The 18,872-nt window shown below is 33.0% G+C and overlaps 2 protein-coding genes across 4 annotated transcripts; both read left to right on the forward strand.

Annotated features, from left to right (window-relative positions):
* The first annotated feature begins 1,805 nt into the window (after positions 1–1,805).
* On the forward strand, positions 1,806–5,679 carry LOC100787232 (NAC domain-containing protein 17). 2 transcript variants are annotated; one of them, XM_006606130.3, is made up of 6 exons: positions 1,853–2,005; positions 2,103–2,443; positions 3,097–3,374; positions 3,496–3,777; positions 4,293–4,818; positions 5,171–5,679. In XM_006606130.3, the coding sequence occupies exons 2-6, from the start codon at positions 2,248–2,250 to the stop codon at positions 5,536–5,538; spliced, it is 1,650 nt and encodes a 549-aa protein (XP_006606193.1). In that variant the 5' UTR covers positions 1,853–2,005; positions 2,103–2,247; the 3' UTR covers positions 5,539–5,679. The 2 variants fall into 2 exon arrangements, with proteins under 2 accessions (XP_003556180.1, XP_006606193.1); XM_003556132.5 differs by having other exon boundaries at positions 1,806–2,443.
* Positions 5,680–10,313: 4,634 nt separating this feature from the next.
* Positions 10,314–17,728, forward strand: LOC100806489 (cleavage stimulating factor 64). Of its 2 annotated transcripts, none has more exons than XM_006606131.3 (10): positions 10,314–10,650; positions 10,892–10,970; positions 11,368–11,542; positions 12,091–12,124; positions 12,249–12,493; positions 12,576–12,653; positions 13,418–13,453; positions 14,196–14,681; positions 15,549–15,893; positions 17,364–17,728. In XM_006606131.3, the coding sequence occupies exons 1-10, from the start codon at positions 10,614–10,616 to the stop codon at positions 17,505–17,507; spliced, it is 1,659 nt and encodes a 552-aa protein (XP_006606194.1). In that variant the 5' UTR covers positions 10,314–10,613; the 3' UTR covers positions 17,508–17,728. The 2 variants fall into 2 exon arrangements, with proteins under 2 accessions (XP_006606194.1, XP_003555417.1); XM_003555369.4 differs by having other exon boundaries at positions 14,196–14,657.
* Positions 17,729–18,872: the final 1,144 nt, after the last annotated feature.

The raw sequence follows: 18,872 nt of genomic DNA on the forward strand, positions 1-18,872 counted from the left end.
TTGAAAGTATTTTTATGTAGTGATGACAATGGTGATGTTAGCAGCATTGATGATAATAGAGACACCAATAGTGATTGCGATGGCAATGGTGATGGTGGTGATTGGTGAAGGTGACATTGGTGGTAGTAAAAATGACGATGATGGTGACAGTGGTAATGATGACAATCAATAGTGGTAGTAATGTCAGTGGTATCGGTGGCCACAGTAATGTTAGTGAGGTGGTAGCATTTTGATGGTAGTGGTGGTAACAATACTAATGGTAATGGTGGTGGTGATAACAATGTTTGTTGTGATGGTGATGTCGATGGCATCGACAACGACAATGGTTGTGCCATAGTGGTGACAAATAGTTATGACAATCACAATAATGATAGTGGTGTGATGATGGTAAAGACATAACTGAGATGGATGAATATTGATAGTGGTGATAGGAGTAACAACAAGAGATGTCCAGCGACTAAAGATGATGTGTGTTCATGCTCCGATGTATATATTTGAACGTCGTGTCCCTGGCTACGTCAACCTTATGGATCCCAGAATCGAAATTATTTATCAAAATATGTACTTTTTGAAAAACACTTTATATATGAGAAGATTTATTGAAATCAAATATAAAAATCTATTAATTGTATGAAATATGTATAAACATACTCCACCAACATATTTGGGAATTTTGAGAATCATGAATTATGGGATTCATGATTTGCAAGAATTATGATTCTTGGCATGAATTTTTTCCCCATCTTAATAGCTATATATAATTAAGCTTAAAATTGTGGTAAGAATTAATAGATATTAATCTCATTCTTAAAAATAAAAACACCCACATTAACAATTTGAGAAAGTAAACTTAAATCTTACACATCTTCGTCGTTTTGGTTTACTAACGGATATTCGTTCCTCTAACCTTTATGGTGGTGAAATCATGAGGATCATTCAGGCTTTTAATTAACAGTAATGCTAGTAACGGACAAGACTTATTTTAAATATTTTATTATTGATTAAAATAAATTGGACGCTTGAAAATTGAAATTGTCAATTGTGCGTGAGTTTCATTTTCTATTTACCAGTAAGTTTCAATTCACTCATAATTTTGTAACTTTTTTTAATGAATTTAATAATAGTGTTTTTTTACAGATTAATAATAGTGTTAGATGATAAAAAAAAGTGATAGTGTTAGATAGCCTGTTGTTTGTATTTATTCTAGCTTTAACTAATTCCTTTAATCACAATATATTTCACTAATACCAGCATCTGCAGACTGCAGCGTTAATATTTTTTTTTTGGACACACGGTGTTAATATTGTTTTATGTATTGCAAATTAATATACAGATAGTATCAATGACCATGATGACAACAAAATATGAGAAATACATATTTTTTTTAATTAAAAATCAAATCATAGAATCTTTTTTTCTTAATTTGAAAAATGAGTATGAAAGTGTTTTAAAAATTATTTTAACTTGATTTTTTTCTAAACATATTTTGATTTGAGAACAAAAATTAACAACCGCCCCAAATAAAGAGTGAAGATTTGTTTTATTTTATATTATACGGATAAATAGTCAACAAAAATAACCTTTATGATTGGCACAGGTGTCGAGATAAGCAAAGTATGATTTGGAGTGTCTGACACCATATCAAAACCATTATTCCAATCCCGTACACCCAAACTCAGATAAAACCCATTACACAACGTTTAACCCCAATGCTCTAATCACCGTTGATCAGTACTTGAGAAACTTAAACCCCACGCAACCACATCACGTGAGTGAGCTCACACACTCACTCCCTCACTCAAAGGCACTGAATCCCCCCTGAAGGAAGGTTCCCAACCACTACTATTAGCTTCCTTCTTTGACCACAACACTATCACAAACCCAAGCCAAAAACCGAAAACCCTCGCAATTTCCCAATTCACGCGTTTCTTTCCTTTCAAGACTCTCTCTCTCGCTCTAGTTTTTTCGTTCCGCGACTCAGCCTTTCGAATCCTCTCACCCAGAGGTACGATTCGTACCATGTAGTTGTGGGATTTCGGCTTTGCCACTTCTTGATTCCAATAATTTTGGTTTCTTTTTTTCCCCTAATTTGATTTCCCCAGTTAGGGTTTTTAACTCTATTCGATCGGCGATTTCGAATACTCGGAGGCTCGAATCGTGTTGGGGGTTTTCCGTTTTGATTAAAAAAGTTTCCGTTTTTTGTGTTGGGTGATCAAGGGTTGTTTGATTTTTTTCTTGCGATCGAGAATGGGTGAGGCTTCGGGAGCTGGTTCCGCTGATTGTTTCAGCCAGATGATGTCGTCGATGCCGGGTTTTCGCTTCCATCCCACGGATGAGGAGTTGGTGATGTACTATCTGAAGCGGAAGATTTGTGGGAAGAGGCTGAAGCTCGACGTGATTCATGAAACCGATGTGTATAAGTGGGATCCCGAGGATTTGCCTGGTAATTGATCAACCCCTTTTATCTTGTGTCTTTTTTTGTTGGTGATAGTTATGGCGTTGACTTGGGTTTGTGTTTATTTTGATTTGGTTGTTTTGTTTGATCGATTAGAAGTTGTTGGTTTTGAGTTGAGTGTGGAGATCTTAATGTTGCAAATATTGGTAATGTTTGATGCTCATATGATTAAGTGATGCTTTGAATGTGTTTTTCAGGTTAGGGTACCAATCGTTGACTTGGGTTTGCTTCAATAAGGTGTTGTGTGTTATTTGGGTTCTTTTGATTTGTTGATCTAAGCAGTTCAGGTTATTGTTGATGTTTTCTGTTAGGGTGTTTTCAGGAGTTTGTTTTCTTTAGCTTTTGAGGCGGATGCAAGAGTGATTTCCATCTGTTTTTTTTTTGGGGTTTTTTTTTTAGGCCTCTTGTTTGGTATGGTGGGTGGGTATTTCATAGGGATTTAAGTTTCAATATTGTCAATGCTTTGGAGTTCTAAAGTTCTGGCTACTTTTAGGCAAATATTATATATGTAGCATATGGTGTGCATCTCTATCCATCTGTCATATATACTCCCAAAATATCTTTAATCTGAAATAAAACTCTGACTAGCCTTCAATATGTTCTTGTTTGATTACTGACTAAAGGCTTGTAATATTTTGCAGGGCAATCTATATTGAAAACGGGAGATAGGCAATGGTTCTTTTTCTGTCACAGAGATAGGAAATATCCTAATGGTGGAAGGTCTAACCGAGCAACCAGACGTGGGTATTGGAAAGCAACAGGAAAGGATCGTAACGTGATATGCAATTCTAGGTCAGTTGGAGTGAAAAAGACCCTGGTTTTCTACGCAGGCAGAGCTCCTAGTGGTGAGCGGACTGATTGGGTTATGCATGAATACACCTTGGATGAAGAGGAGCTTAAGAGATGCCAGGGTGTTAAGGTATCACTTAATTTGCCATTTTTTGCTTCAATTTTCTTGATTTGTTGTTTTCTTACTCATTTTGATCATGAGAAGAGTACTATTTACTGACCTTTGGGTTTTGATATAAATTCATCATCAGGACTATTATGCACTTTACAAGGTTTACAAGAAAAGTGGACCTGGTCCTAAAAATGGTGAACAGTATGGTGCACCATTTAATGAAGAAGAGTGGGCAGATGATGACATAGTAGATTTTAATATTAACTCAGCTGATCAGGAGGCTCCAAATGATGTTGCTGATAATGTTAATGTACCACTGCCTTTTCTTGATGATGAAATCAATAACATCATTAGGGAAATTTTGGATGATGAGCTTGTCCTAGATCAGCAGCATGTGAATGGCTATCCTGACTTTCCTCAGGTCTGTGATCTTCTCCAAATTTCTTCCAAGTTCTCATTGATTTAGCTCCACCTTTATTTCTTTTGTTTATTGTGTGGGTGGGGTGTGGGGGTAGGAAACCTTTAGCAGCAGACACTATATATGTAATTATTTATACTTTTTCTAGTTTTGATCTTGTTGTCTATAAATTGACTCCCCCCCGGCTCCTTGCCAAGTGGGATAAGATTATTGTAATTGTTATTTATAAAATGCCTTCCAATTTGACAGCAAAATTTTGCTGCTTATTTAGCAGTTTTAGTGGTAATGATTCCTGTTCTGTCAAAATGTGTGAAGAGCTGCTGTACTTGTGATTTTGGATTTGTGAAAAATAATGCTACATTTGAATATCTCTACTAAAAATAAAGAAACTGGAAGGCAGTTTCTCTTCTGTTTGTTGATTGTAATATTGGTTTCCTCTGTCAGTTTTTTCAAAGCTGCTGATGTGATTGTGTCATTTCTGAAAGTCATTGGGTAATATTTTTTCTAAAATCGTGTAGGTTGTTAGTGAAGAAACACAAAGTACTGTTGTGGATCAGTTCTCTGAGGATGTGATGCTCCCTGAACCAGTCAGAATCTCACATCCTAGCTGCCAATTTTTTGATGCACAGCCTAGCTTTGACTTCAATCGGCCAGTTACTTCTCATCTGCATGTTTCTGAAACATCTGAGGTCACTTCTGCTTCCAACATTAAAACAAAGGAGCTTGACTTTAATGAGGATGGCTTCTTGGAAATTAATGATCTCATTGATACTGAACCTACATTGTCAAATGTTGAAAATTCTGTGGAGTACCAGCATTTTGAAGATGGGTTAAGTGAACTTGATTTGTTCCAAGATGCACAGATGTTTCTTCGTGACTTGGGGCCAATTATTCATGAAACAGATTCACATGCATATACAAATGCCCTTGTCAGCAGCAATATTGAATGTCAAAGTTACCAATTGCTGCCAAATCCAGAGGATGCCAATCAAACTGTTGGTGAATTCTGGATGCATGGTGAAAGTAATCAGCTATCATCCCCAGGTATAGTAATCAGCACAAGATACAGTGTGGCTCCACTGCCAAATAATGATTTTACTTTCTTTGATTCGGATGGAGATGCAAGCTTCCCATCTCATTTGTTCTGAGCTCTTCACAGTTTACTGCTCCTGAATGACATGCCAGCTTATGCATGGCAGAAACCTTTCTGGAGTATAAAATTTGTGTCATTTTGAGATCTTTAAAAACTCAAATTAAGATTTCTGACTATATATTCCCGCTGGGAAAATGAGAACCGAGCCAGTTTCAAGTGTCTCTTTTGTAAAATCTAAAACAAATGTCTTAGGATATCCCCTAATATATGCTAGTTTTTTTTTTGTTTTTGGTCATGTTTTAGGTGTTGTATATGAATCTGTTGGCTTTCCTACGGAAGGCAATAACAATCAAAGTAGCACTGTGGAAGATGTTGCTACAAGTAGCTTGTCCTCTGCTCTCTGGGCCTTTGTTGAGTCAATACCTACTACTCCTGCATCAGCTGCTGAAAGTGCATTGGTGAACCGAGCTTTGAATCGAATGTCTAGCTTCAGCAGGTTGAAGATCAAGCACACCAACATTGCTGCATCAGGTAAAGACACTGGAACTATGAAGAGAGCTGGCAGAAAGGGACTTCCATTCCTTTTCTTCTCTATTCTTATTGCTTTATGTGCTTTTTGTTGGGTTTTTGTTGGAAACTTAAGACTAGTAGGTAGAAGTATTTCTCCTTGAATATATTTATGTAAATCCAAAGTTTTGCTGCTAGGTATTTTGTCTGGGACCTCCCAGAATGACTGTTGTCTGGGATCTCCCCAGAATTACCAAACAGTGCTGTCCTAACATATTCTCAAAATAAAAAAAAATCTTTGTGAATACTGGAGGCAATATAAGGTGTAGGGTAATTCTAATGAACCTTAATTCAAGAGAAGGCGCTGTAAAGGAATTTGCAGGGTGAATTGCTAACTTGATTCATAAAAACTTTAGCAAGTTTTTATGCTTGTCTAATCTTATTTTTGGATAAGTTTATTTAGTTTGTTCTTTTTGGCCCCATGTAATATATTGTTCTTTATTAACCCGGAGAGCACTTTATTTTGGAGATTGATTGTACATGGATAAGATCTTATCTTGTGGAATCTGTCTTTGTATTTGTAATGATCTTTTGTTGGTTGTAACTTGTAAGTTGTAACGCCTGCATTAGCATTAGATTAATATTGTTCGATAAATAAACATGTGTCCTGAATAACCGGTATGCAACTATGGATCGAGAACCGGTTATTTCATCGACCTGCACAATTCTTGAAACTGGTGAGTAGAAAATGGGTCAAGAATCGACTAAAATTTGTCAGGTCTGGGTATATTTGAAATTTATATGTGGATTATTATGAGAGTTACTTATTATTACAGTTTTTATTTTGAAATTTTATTTTATTGGATATTTAGTATGATTATTTCAATGCAAATATAAAATTGAATTTAATTTCGATAGTGTCAGTATTTAAAAATCATTTTAGATATAACTTTCAAAATAATTATAACTAAAATAATAGTTATATATTGTCTGTTTTTAATGGTTAGATATCTAATATGATTATTTTATTCAAATATACATTTTATTTTATTTTAACTCATAACATTATTATTTAAAATATATATTTAATTAATGTTGTTTTGATTTTAATTTTTAATTTTTAATTTTTGATTGATGAATTAACGAAAAGTAAATTTAATTATTGATCTGGTTTTAACTCGTAATTGGATTTTCGTCTTATTTACACTGGAGGAATCAATCAACAAGATGCTTATGAGAGTTAATACAATGATGTATTTTGGAGAATTCTGTAAAAGTAACTGTTTCTCGACCTTGTGATGGTAGATGGCCAAGATTTCATTGCAAGTAAACATGAAGTCAATATATAACTGCAAGTAAAAAATGGAGTCCTTTAGACCAGAAACTATGACTCGATTAAATTATTTATTTTTCATTTGATATTCCTTTTGCTACCGGTAGAAGAATCGCACACACTTAAAAACTGGCATTCTTTTATGGTATGTTTTTTTTAATCAGTTAATTTATATAGCTGAGAGTTAAATGATTTGTTAGTTATGAAGAGCCGCCACAATCATACATAATTAACATTGTGAAAAGCAAAGTGAATTATATTAGAATTAGCATTGATTACAATTGGCAGCACAAGTGGTGCAGACCAATGAACCAGAATCAGAATACATAAAACTAAAGACTTATTGTAAAGCATATAACAAGCAAATCATTCTTAGTTGTGATTCCTTTTAATATCTTAGTTTACTTTGACTACTAGGAATTTCTTCCCGTGTCTCATTCTCTGCGTGCTGTTGAGTCTGTAGGTGAGTGGGGGAACTAATATAAGATTTGTAAAAGTATGCTTTCGTCGCCCCACATGCTTTATACAAGTTGGTTGCATATATTTAAACAGAAATATTTGACTTCAACTATTTTTATTTTTTTTACAAGTTAGTATAATGTGTGTTTAGTTGAAGTCAAATATACATTTTTTCTTACTCTTTAAAAAATATTTGGTTTCAACTAAATACACATCATACTCATTCAAATTTAAATTATATGGATTATTTATGCTTTTTTATTTTGTATAAGAAACTTCCTGTGCATTCGTTGTTAGGTATAAATCATTTCTCTGATGTCAATCTCGGTCATTTAAGTATGAATATAAGGCGTTTTGTGATACATTCATTTTAGAAATGTTATAATTGGAAATTCAAGGAGTAAACTCTCATTTTACTCCTTGAATTTGTAGTGTTGGTCACTTTATCTCTTATTTTATGCTCAATTTAGTTCATAATTCACATGGAAGTTCATTGTAAGTTAGAGAAAAATATATATTTGTGAATCTAAATACTCTTAATTTATTACTTAAAAAAATGTCCTTTATTTAAGTCATTGAATAATTGGTAATATAGAATTTTATTGTTGAATCATATAATATTATTGTAACAATTATTTAGTCAAGATAAATTAAACATGTATAAATATTTAATTTATGATAAATATATAGTTATATTTCAAAACGTACTTCATGTCAAAATAAAGCAATTCAATGAGTACAAATTAATATCTGGAAGAAGTTTTATAAATTTAACACACATTATTAGAACTTCCAATCTTACTAATTGATGCAAGAATTTATTCAATGATAAAAGCATACGTAGTATACACCTAAAGCTAATTGTTCAATATATGATGTTAATATTTATGAGGAGGGCTATTAATGTATTTTTTGATATAATCTTTTTAATACATATTTTATTATTAATTAAAATTTATTAAAAATACTATTAGTGAGACTTGTTAAATGAAAAATAAAGACTTAATAAAATTTTACAATTTCTAATAAATTTCAACAAATAATAAAGAGTATATTTAAACAGATATATTACAAAGAGAATGTGTTTTTAGTATTTCACTAATATGCATTTATGTTTTCATTCAGACATTACAACAGGAATCCTTCTGACGTGATACATGTTCAAATCACACATGCAGATGAATAACGAATTAGGTAGTTTTCAGTGGATTAGTGATGGATTAACGTCTTCAAGGACTCTGCACAAGACTTCAAGATCTACAGATATATTTTGTTTCCCCTTTTTCGCGTGGCAATTTTGATCTTCTTGGTATCTCGTGGTGTCCGAAAAAAATGGCATTAGTATTTTGTCAATCTAACATTGTGGATTCATGTTTGTGTCTTGCGTAATAAAACTATCATAGAAAAAAATATTATTATGTTTTAGCTTTAGATAATTTCTATAAAATCTTAGATTTAAACCTTTTTTGATGTTTAGATTTAAATCTTATTGTTGCTATTATATAAAAAAAATATTACTATTGGAATATATTAAATTTATTTCAATCCTTCATGCTTATTATTTACCGTATGTTTGGTTTTGCGTTACTTTTATATATAAAAAAATATATTTTATGTGTTGATAAATTAAACAACATTCTGAAATGCTAACTTTTACACATTTTTTATACACGTCATTTGGTTTTAACTTTTAACACGAAATCAAATGTACGCTTCCATGTGACACTCACGCTGGTTTTTATAATGTAAGAATTGTTTGTCAATGATGTAAACATAATATTATTTGTCCAGAGTACTTTTTTTTTCAAGGAATAAATTTGTTGTATAAATGAATAGCGTGTATTTATTTTAATCAAAAGCACAAATAACCGAATACAGAAAATCAATTAACAATTTTATTATTTTAAAAAAAATCCGACTAATAGTCCTGTTTGAATAAACTTCGGTACAAACAATTATAAGATAAAATGAAATAAATTTCTTTCACGGGTTAGAATCAATTTATGCACCGCAATATTTTGAAAAGTTAGATGAGAAAATTTCTATTAAAAAGTTAAGACTAATTTTAACTTGTAAAAGAAACTCAATTGATTTTACCTTTTTATTTTCATAGTTTAGAATTAATTCTCTAATATCATATTGGAGCTTATATAGCGAGAGACCTTTGAGGGTGAAAAGAATAAAACTAAACAATTAAATTTTAAAACATACTAATTTTTAAAAAGTTACATAATTTTTTTGGTGATCATTTATTATAATCATATAGTCTATATTATTTTTCTCACTATCATATAAAAATGATCATCTCATCAATATGTGTGTAATGAAATAAATGAAGAGGATTTTTACTTGTGGGATAAAGAATATACGATCAATTAGACCCTAGATTTGTATCTTATTAGGGTTTTATGTAAATCTCTAATTTTTTTTTTCATTTTCACCTCTAGTCCAGTGACTTAAATTTAATAATAACATATATTTAAGGATCCAAATAAAAAATCGACTAATTTAGGGTCTTAAGCGAAACCTAAAAAAATTCAAAAACTTATTTAATTTTTCTTCTTCTTGATTTTAAGGACTAATGTAATGATAGAATAAAATTTCAAGAACTAAATTAACCATCTTATTCTTTCTCTCTTTATATATTATTAGTTGAAAAAAGACACACACACCCTCTTTACTTTTATAAAAGAAAAAGAAAAAACAATTAAAAAAAGTAGTGATATAAGTTTTTTTAAGAGAAGCGACAACAGTTAGATTTTAAAGGTTTATGAATAAAATAAAAACAGTTATAAATATTAAATATTAATTTAAGAATAAGAAATATCTACATAAAAAAGATAATTATCTTTATTAATAATTATAGATAAATTATAAAAACATAATTTAGTTTTAATTATATATTTCTGTTATTATATTTTTTTAATTATATATGATAATAAATCAACATTAGTTAACATAAATGATAATATTTTATGTTTGTTAATAAGTAAGCGGATTGAGTTATGAATTTAACATAGAAGTATTTTTGATGATAAATACTTTATATCAAGAAGAAAAAAAAAGATTGATATGATTAACCAATTGGTTAAGTTAATCAAATTTTAGCCCATTTTTTGTAAGCTTTAACCAAGTTAGAGTTAGATTCATAAAATTAACCCTATTAAAATTGCAGGCCAAAAAAATAAGAAAGAAAAACTTGTCCGACGAACACCCTGGTTAAAATCTACGAGTTTGAGATCAGTGTGAATTATCATAAGATCGGTGTGTCAGAAATATATGTTTATAAAACAAAAATAAAAACCCTTTCATTAACCCCAACAGTGTCGCTGCTGGAGAAGATCGAATCGAAACGCGAATAAGTTTCTTTCTCTCTCGTTGGACGAATAATGGTTCTGAGGAGGAAGAAGATGGAGCAGCGCTTCACCTTCTTCTGCTGTTGATTTCATGGCCACCTCCCAGTCCCAGCATCGCTGCGTTTTCGGTATTCCACACACTCTCTCTCTCTTCGCACTTTTCTGGTTATTGAAGTAATGGGAAATCGAAATAAAATATTTAATTTCTTATTTTTTTTTTTAATTTATCTATCTCCGTGGCCCCATGTTTATTGCAACCTTAGATGTTTTTTTTTTGTTTTTTTTTATTTCAATTAGATTGGAAATTGTGAAATTGATTCGCTGTTGGTTTTTTGGGTTATTATGACGATTGTTGTGTTTCTGATGTAGTTGGGAATATACCGTATGATGCCACAGAGGAACAGCTTATCGAAATCTGCCAAGAGGTTGGCCCAGTAGTCTCATTCAGGTAACTTTTAATAAAGTGAAGCTCTTTTTGTTATGAAGGAATTTTTTTAGGTTTTATTATTTGTTACAACGATTCATGTTTTCTTCCACTCTGTTATTAGGGGATTAGTTCTAGACTATAGAAGTAAAAAAGGTAAAATGAATTGAGCTTCTCCCACCAGTTTAAATCAACTTATGCACTTGGCTTTTGCCTTCATATTTTATTCTCTTATAAGTGCTTGTGTAGAAGTTTATCCAAACAGGATAACTATGGCTACAAGTGGCTTGCCTAGTTTGTTCTAATGGATAAGTTTCATTATGAGATTTTTTCTGTAATTTCATGGAACTCCCTTTTGCTTCTTGACCAATGGTTTATTTGGTTGAAGACTTGAATTATTCCCATCTTCTTTTATCTGCAGACTAGTTATTGACAGAGAAACTGGGAAACCAAAAGGTTATGGATTCTGTGAGTACAAGGATGAAGAGACGGCTTTGAGTGCTCGACGAAATCTTCAGGGTTATGAAATTAATGGGCGGCAATTACGCGTTGATTTTGCCGAAAATGATAAAGGGAATGATAGAAATCGAGAACAGGTATACTGTCAAAACTTCTTCGAATACTGACAAGTTAGTTATTCTCCCAAATCTTTGCTGTGTTTACTTTAAAGAAAGTGCAGTAAATCACCTGAAAAGAGGCCCAACTCCAAACCAGCCATACTGGCATGCACCGTTTCAAGTCATGAATAATTGGGCATACATTGTCTCTCATTCAAATTTACTCTTTATAATTAGATTTAATTTTCCAAACTACAATATTTGATCAATGTGAATTGTGAAACCAAAAATTGATCTCACATTGATCAATATCTTTTACTTGTTTATAGTTACATTTTTGACCAAACAAATTAAGTCACCCACATTCACTCAAAGGTGTTAGGCCTTTTCAAACTAAAGTAATGTGAATACATTAAAATTCATCATTAATTTCGGAGATGTCAAAGGCATTTAGGACATTGTAAAGATTTTTTCTTCTTATTTCCCCTCCAATTTCTGTGCGTTTGTGTAGGTCAAAATACTGGAATCTTGTGCTGAATATCAGTTTTATTTCAGATTAAATTGATTCTTTTTCTCTTCTGGCACAGGGTCGTGGCGGTCCTGGAATGACAACAAATGTTGGTCAGTTCTTTATGCTCATGCTATTCTTATATGCTTTGATAAATTATCATAGTTCTTACACATATAATCACTGCATTATCTTTTTCATCCTGTGTTTTTCATTTTCTCCATTTATGTATTAAAGACCATCAGAAACAAGTTGGTGTCCCAGCTGTCCATGGGGAAGCTGTTCAGCATCAGCCTATTGGTCTTCATATTGCCATAACAGCTGCAGCTGTCATGACAGCAGCTCTAGGTGGTGCTCAGTTTGGCATCCAGTCAAATCAAAACAGTTTGCAGAGTCAGTCAGCATTGGCACATGATCCTTTAACTCTGCATCTGGCCAAAATGTCCAGGAGTCAGCTGACAGAGATTATCTCTGAGCTGAAGGTAACTATTGGGTAAAGCTAAGTTCACCTTCCTAGACAACCATTTCTTTTCTTGACTTATTTTTGTTCTTGTTATGATGCAGGGAATGGCTACACAAAACAAAGAACTGGCTCGCCAGCTGTTGCTTTCAAGGCCGCAGTTGCCCAAGGCTCTTTTTCAGGTCTGTACTTTTCTCCTGTATCAATTCCTTTGTGAATTTATTCAAGCACAGCATTCTTTGATGACAAACTTGTCTCTTTCTAATACTACATGTGTTTGCATGATAGATGTCTGTTATGGTAGCTATCAAGGGTTACTTTCTTCTGGAATTATATGTTATGCCCTGGTTGTTGTAGGTTATGTGCTTTGAATGCATGCGATCTCTATTTTAACATGATTTGCTTACCTTGTGGCTTTTTTGTCATTATCCTTTCCACTTTTTAAAGTTGAAAAACTTAGCCAGCCATTTTATTTTGTATAGTGTATACTTGAACTGCACCAACCATGATTCAGAATAGAGCCAGCTTTTATATGGGATATGGGTTGGTGTTTTATTTACTATTTGTCTTATATGCAGAGAGAAGGCTTTTTTTAATGGTCTAAGTGCTATTTTTCTTTTTCATTGTATTTTCTGTTTTCTCTAGGAGTATTCCTTATCCTTGACTCTTGTAATTCTCTTTCATAAAATTTCTTGTCTAAAGAAAATATATCTATATTCATTTTATGGGTTGCAATTTAGAATCTTTCAATTTGGTGTGCTACCCTATGTCTTCATTTTGACAATCAAAGCACAACTGATCACTCATTCTGTCAAAGTTGGGGATTTTGTGCTTCTCTCCTCCAAATCTGTTTCAGCGTTGTTGAACTTGGATCTATATTTTGCCAGAAATCAATGATTTGGATAATTTCTCTGATCATTATGTTCATAATTTGCTGTATATGCAGGCTCAGATAATGCTAGGAATGGTGACTTCCCAAGTGGTTTGTTTTGCTACCTTTTCGCTTGATTTTCATTCCTTTTATACTTTATGCCAAGTTATTGTCATCCAGGACTTAAGAGGTGATTTAATGTGTGCTATAAATTCCAACTTCCAAGGCTGTGAATTTGCAGATTACAGTTAGCATGTTCTGGGACAGTTGGAAGCAAATATAAGCTAATATTTTTTTATCATATGTTTTTAATACTGTCTGTGAAAAACAATGTCATGTCTGGGCAGGTTAAAAAAGAGAAAGGGAATAGATTTTCTTAAGCAATTGGATACCTTTCATGTCTTGGCAGTAGGAGTTATCTACAAATGATGACATGGACAGCTGTATACATCAATTTTATAGTAGGACTAGTCAAAATTTGGGGAACAAATAGTCCAAATCTTGGGGTCAAAGTTTAATAACTAACCAATTAACCATTAATAAATAAAGCACAAATAACTGAAATGACTTAAGGAAACAGGCACAAACAAAAGCCCATCTGCTGACATGCATTAAAATACAACCACAACAACAACATGCTTTAAAATACCTAATTATAAAATTAATAAGATACCTCTAGGACTGATATAACATCTCCTGAAGTAACAACCAATAATCCTGAACAATTGTGATCTTTAAGATTTATGTAATATCAAATTAACATTAAATTTATATCAGACTACTGAGATCTTTTGTTCCTTAAGCTTATTCCTTCTAGATCTTTTATTTTATTTTTTTATAATAATTTTTGCAGTTACAAATGCCAAACCTTAGGCTGGTTTCTGATCAAACCTCACAGTCTTCAATGAATGAAGGCCAGCTGGGTCAGGCATCATTGGTTCAAACTCTGTCAGGCCTTCCTCATGGGCAGGACAAGTTGCAGCCTGGTTTGACACCTTATGCTCAAGAAGGCCAAGTCAACACCATACCTCATAATCCTTTGGTTCCTAGTCAATTAACTGCGCATCCAAAGCCTCCAGTGCAGCCTCGGATTCCCCTTCAGCAAAATCCAAACAATCTTGTACTGCCAGGAACATTGTCTGGGCAGTCTAATTTAATGCTTCCTTCTGCACGTTCTCCAGGTTTGGGAAGTTTGTCTGTTAGGCCTCCAATTCAACTGGCAACTTCAACTGCTCTAAACCAGCAAATGCATGCCTCTTTGCTACAGCATTCTGTACATGTTGGAAACTCAACTGTAGGACATAATGTTCAAAAGGTTCGTCCAGACGCCAACTTTCAGGTGCCAAGTTTTGCTTGTGCTTTTTAGTCCTTTTACGTTGCACATATATGGGTACCTTGAAAATTTATGCACGTTGCATCTCCATGCTGCTTTAACCCAGCCTTTGTTTCCATCGAAAGATTATTCCTGTTTTATGCATTTTGTTATTGCTTATTCTTATTTTGATGTAGCAATTTGTGTTAGAGAAAGGAAGTAGATGTCTGTAGCACATGATAATAGAAAATACAAAAACTAGGCAATAGGAGAAAAACACATCAACCAAGCATAGCCTTCCATTCCCTCTGCTTATCTATCAGAGAAGAAATTGTCTTTTTAGCACACCATAAGGATGACTGATATATCACTTTATCTGTTCAAAGCTGCAGATGAGAATGTTTATACTTTAAAATCCCGGAATTACTTAATTTATGTTAAAATCCCGGAATTACTATTTGTGTTATGACACACTGTAATTACTTAATTTAAGATCCTGGCTCATTTGACATCCCTAGAGGCCACAGCTAAGGTGGGCTAGGGGTGACTGCGATTAAGGTGGCTTTCCAACAGTGTCTATCCTTTCTTTTTTAATAAATTCTTTGTTTATCAAAAGAAAAAAAAGAGGTGATTACTGATGAAGAAAATCACTAAAGCATCTACTATTGAAGCATCACTGACATTTTATAATGTTTTCCTATTATTTACCATACATAGAAATGTCAAGTTATTGGTTGAGCATAATTGGCTATGTGCTTTCAACATAAGATGCTGTGGAGCAGATAATCTGTAGAAGCTTATTTTCTCGTCACTTCTGCTGAGCTGTCTACAGCTTCTATTTTTTATATGCTTATAGTTTTAAAATAAATCATCTAACTTTATTTACTAAAACAGCCTGGCCCCTCCATGTCAACAACTAATTCTCAGTTATTGAGTAAAGGTGATAAATCTTCTAAAGTTATTGAGGATTTAAATTGGGCCAAGAGAACTAATACATATTCAAAATCAAACATTCCTTTGGGAGTAGAGAAAACAAACATGGTTCGTGATTCTTCAGAATCTTTTACTCGGCCGTCAAAGGTTATGAAATTGGATGAGGGAAGGAGCACCCCTCTTTCTGCAGGGATTTTGGATATGCCTGTCACCGATGGATCATCTCATATCCTTGGAAGAAGCTCATTACCTGTACATGCAGCTCCTAAAGCGGAAGGGCAATACTCTGAGCAACAATCTTCTCAGGTATGTGACTTGGTGATTCATAGATAAGAAGTTAAGGTGAACAATTTTCTTATGAATTTATTCAATGATTCATTGTTAGCATTTGAATTTGGATGCAAAAATTATTGTAAGGTCATATCTTTCGAGATTCTGTATTTTGAATAGCCTTACATTTGGTTGCTAAAAAAGCTAGTATAACCTTGAAGAAAAAGATGTCAAGAAACTTCAGAATTGCATAATATTGCCTGTTTCTTAAATAAACTCTGAATTTAACATTAGATTATGTGTATGGTTAGATATACTTAATTGAATACCCTTTGTGGATGAATTAAGGTGATAGACTAGTTTTAAACTTTTAATATACTTTTGAAATGAAGATTTACGTCAGTGAAACGTGATGGCCCTGCCTACTATTGCTGATATTTAAGGATTTGGATATTTGACTTTGACATATGTAGCCAGCTTCTGTCCAGGTGCTGGTAGTCTGCATCTTCACAAACATGTCTATTTCACCGAGTCTCTCTCCAAGACAGTACCCAGATCGTTACACCTTTCATGTGGGTCGGAACTTACCCGACAAGGAATTTCGCGTCATGCTATAAATGTTTCATATCTTTAGTTTGAAATATCATCACTAAGTGGATAAATTTATGCCTTATACGCACTGCCAATGAACCAAGTCTCTTCATTCAGTATTTCAGAAATATTTATGTCAGTAGTTGATTTCGGAACCATCTTTAGTTCACTAGCCTGCACTTTAGGGATCGTGCCAATATGGCCACTAATTGTCATGGAACTAGATTGTTGGATATAACTGATCATGTCTGTACTTTAGGGATCATGCTCACATAACTCTGCCTTTGTTACGAGCTTACATCTGTTATATGACCTGAATTCCACGTTAGGAGAGGGATTTTATGCATAGTACAAAACATATCATATTTTATATATATAAAGAAGGCCACAATATGTTTGTGATTTCTGATAAACATCCAAATTGTGTTTGCTTCCTAATAAATTTTTTCTTCATTTTTGTTCTCTAATAAAATAACAATTCTTTTGTCTTTGATAAATTAGTAAATTTTGTGTTTGCTTCTTGATAAATTTTTTTCATTTGTTATTAGTCCCTCTAAAAAGGATTAATAACCAATGAACAAATTTATTAGGGAGCAAACACAAAATTCGTTAATTTAGTAGAAACTTAATGCAAAGAAAAAATTAATCAGAAAACAAACACAAAATTTGTTATTAGGGATAAAAAACATATGTTAGCCTGTAGAAAATCCAATGTTTACTCCCAACTTCTATTTAGAAGCATAACATCTTTTGCCAGATAATGCCTCTAAATGTTTCAGATTTGCATTTCTTTTACTGTTTCAAATGTTATTGTTTTGATTCTTTTTACCACAATGGACCCTATCTTGTTTGATCCACGTAACCAATCATTCTGGATATGTAAATCATTATTCTTATTTTCTTTGCTCATCCCAGCTTCCACCTGATGTGGAGTCTGTTTTGCTGCAACAAGTATTGAATCTGACACCAGAGCAATTAAGTTCCTTGCCACCAGATCAGCAACAACAGGTCCTTCAGCTCCAGCAGGCTCTTCGGCGAGATCAGATACAGCCCTCATAACAGGGAACTCATCAACAATTCAAAAATAGCATCAACTTATTTGTATACTAGCATTTGCTGTAGATTAGCTTCAGAATATCAAAATTCTTTCAACCACTATTGCTTCTTTTTGTAATTTGTTTTCTAATTCCTTGTCCAAATATTTGATGTAGCATTGAGGAGCTCCAGATGGGCATATAAATCATTTAGAAGAGATGTACAATAATAATTTTGACGTTAAATTTTTGCCGTTGACATATCCTTTGGTGTGGGCTGAATATATTTGCCTTGTCATTTGAGCTATTATAAGCATCTGTATGCTTGAATATATTGCTCTTGCACTAAGTTGTGTCTTATCGCTGATACCACTTAATCCAGATAACAATATCCAACTCAATATCCAGCGTATCAATTTTCGTTTCTTTAATATTCCCTTGTTTCGTTTCTTTAAGTCTTCCTATAATCCATCCATACAACAAAGGAATGTATTAAGCTTACCATTCTGAATGTTATACTAGTCACAGCATGCAAATGCAGTATAGACCAATTGCCAGGTCTACAATCGCACACAAGTGCGTTGTTTTATCATTGAAAACTCAGAGAGCAGCAATACTTTACTTGAACGAAATGAGTCCCACTTTTCCGTTCTGAAGAAAGAGAGCAAATCGTATATTCAAGACATTACCAAATAGGTTGCAGTAAAAAAAAAGACATAATCAAATAGGTTATTCCATGTGACGCTGAAATGTGCTAGACTATACTTTCTATAAGATTGTAAGGTATGTTTGGATGAAAATTATGTTCAACATAACTGACTTTAATCTTAATTGAGACAAAATACTTGCTTCTCAGTCTGATGCATTAGAATGTGTCTTTGTTTGAGAAATTTCTAACTATAATCCGAACACACTACAAAGCGTGCCATTTGGCCTTTTTACTCATAATAAGGGATTCGGATCCTCTCAGTAAAACTCTCTCCAGCAACACTGAGCCGTTGGATGTATCTCACGGCTAATAATAAAAGTTGACAAAATAAAACAATTCCTCCGCATAGTACATTACTTCATTTGCTTTCCATGTGCAGGGGAGATTAGCTAGAAATGTGGATAGAAATTAGACAGTGCCCATCTTAATATATAATTATTATTATTTTTATATAAATAAAGTAATTATTAATAAATTTAACACCTATATATATATATATATATATATATATATATATATATATATATATATATATATATTATTTTTTATCATTGGAAGAAAGAGGGACATTGTCTATCACACGTAAAGCAAACAAACTGTGTTGAGGAACTGTTTGATTTTGCTAACATCTATTATCAGCGCTGCGGGAGATGAATCCAACGACTTTGGTTGCCGCTGCAG

Source organism: Glycine max, chromosome 20 (assembly GCF_000004515.6).
Source record: "Glycine max cultivar Williams 82 chromosome 20, Glycine_max_v4.0, whole genome shotgun sequence".
Classification (NCBI taxonomy): domain Eukaryota; kingdom Viridiplantae; phylum Streptophyta; class Magnoliopsida; order Fabales; family Fabaceae; genus Glycine; species Glycine max.

Bases quoted from the DNA above. Each gene is read 5' to 3' on its own strand.
- LOC100787232 (XM_003556132.5), top strand. From the start codon at position 2,248: ATGGGTGAGGCTTCGGGAGCTGGTTCCGCTGATTGTTTCAGCCAGATG. The intron at 2,444-3,096 runs GTAATTGATCAA...AATATTTTGCAG, and splicing joins GGATCCCGAGGATTTGCCTG to GGCAATCTATATTGAAAACG. The intron at 4,819-5,170 runs GTATAGTAATCA...GTCATGTTTTAG, and splicing joins TAATCAGCTATCATCCCCAG to GTGTTGTATATGAATCTGTT.
- LOC100806489 (XM_006606131.3), top strand. From the start codon at position 10,614: ATGGCCACCTCCCAGTCCCAGCATCGCTGCGTTTTCG. The intron at 10,651-10,891 runs GTATTCCACACA...TTTCTGATGTAG, and splicing joins CCAGCATCGCTGCGTTTTCG to TTGGGAATATACCGTATGAT. The intron at 11,543-12,090 runs GTATACTGTCAA...CTTCTGGCACAG, and splicing joins ATGATAGAAATCGAGAACAG to GGTCGTGGCGGTCCTGGAAT.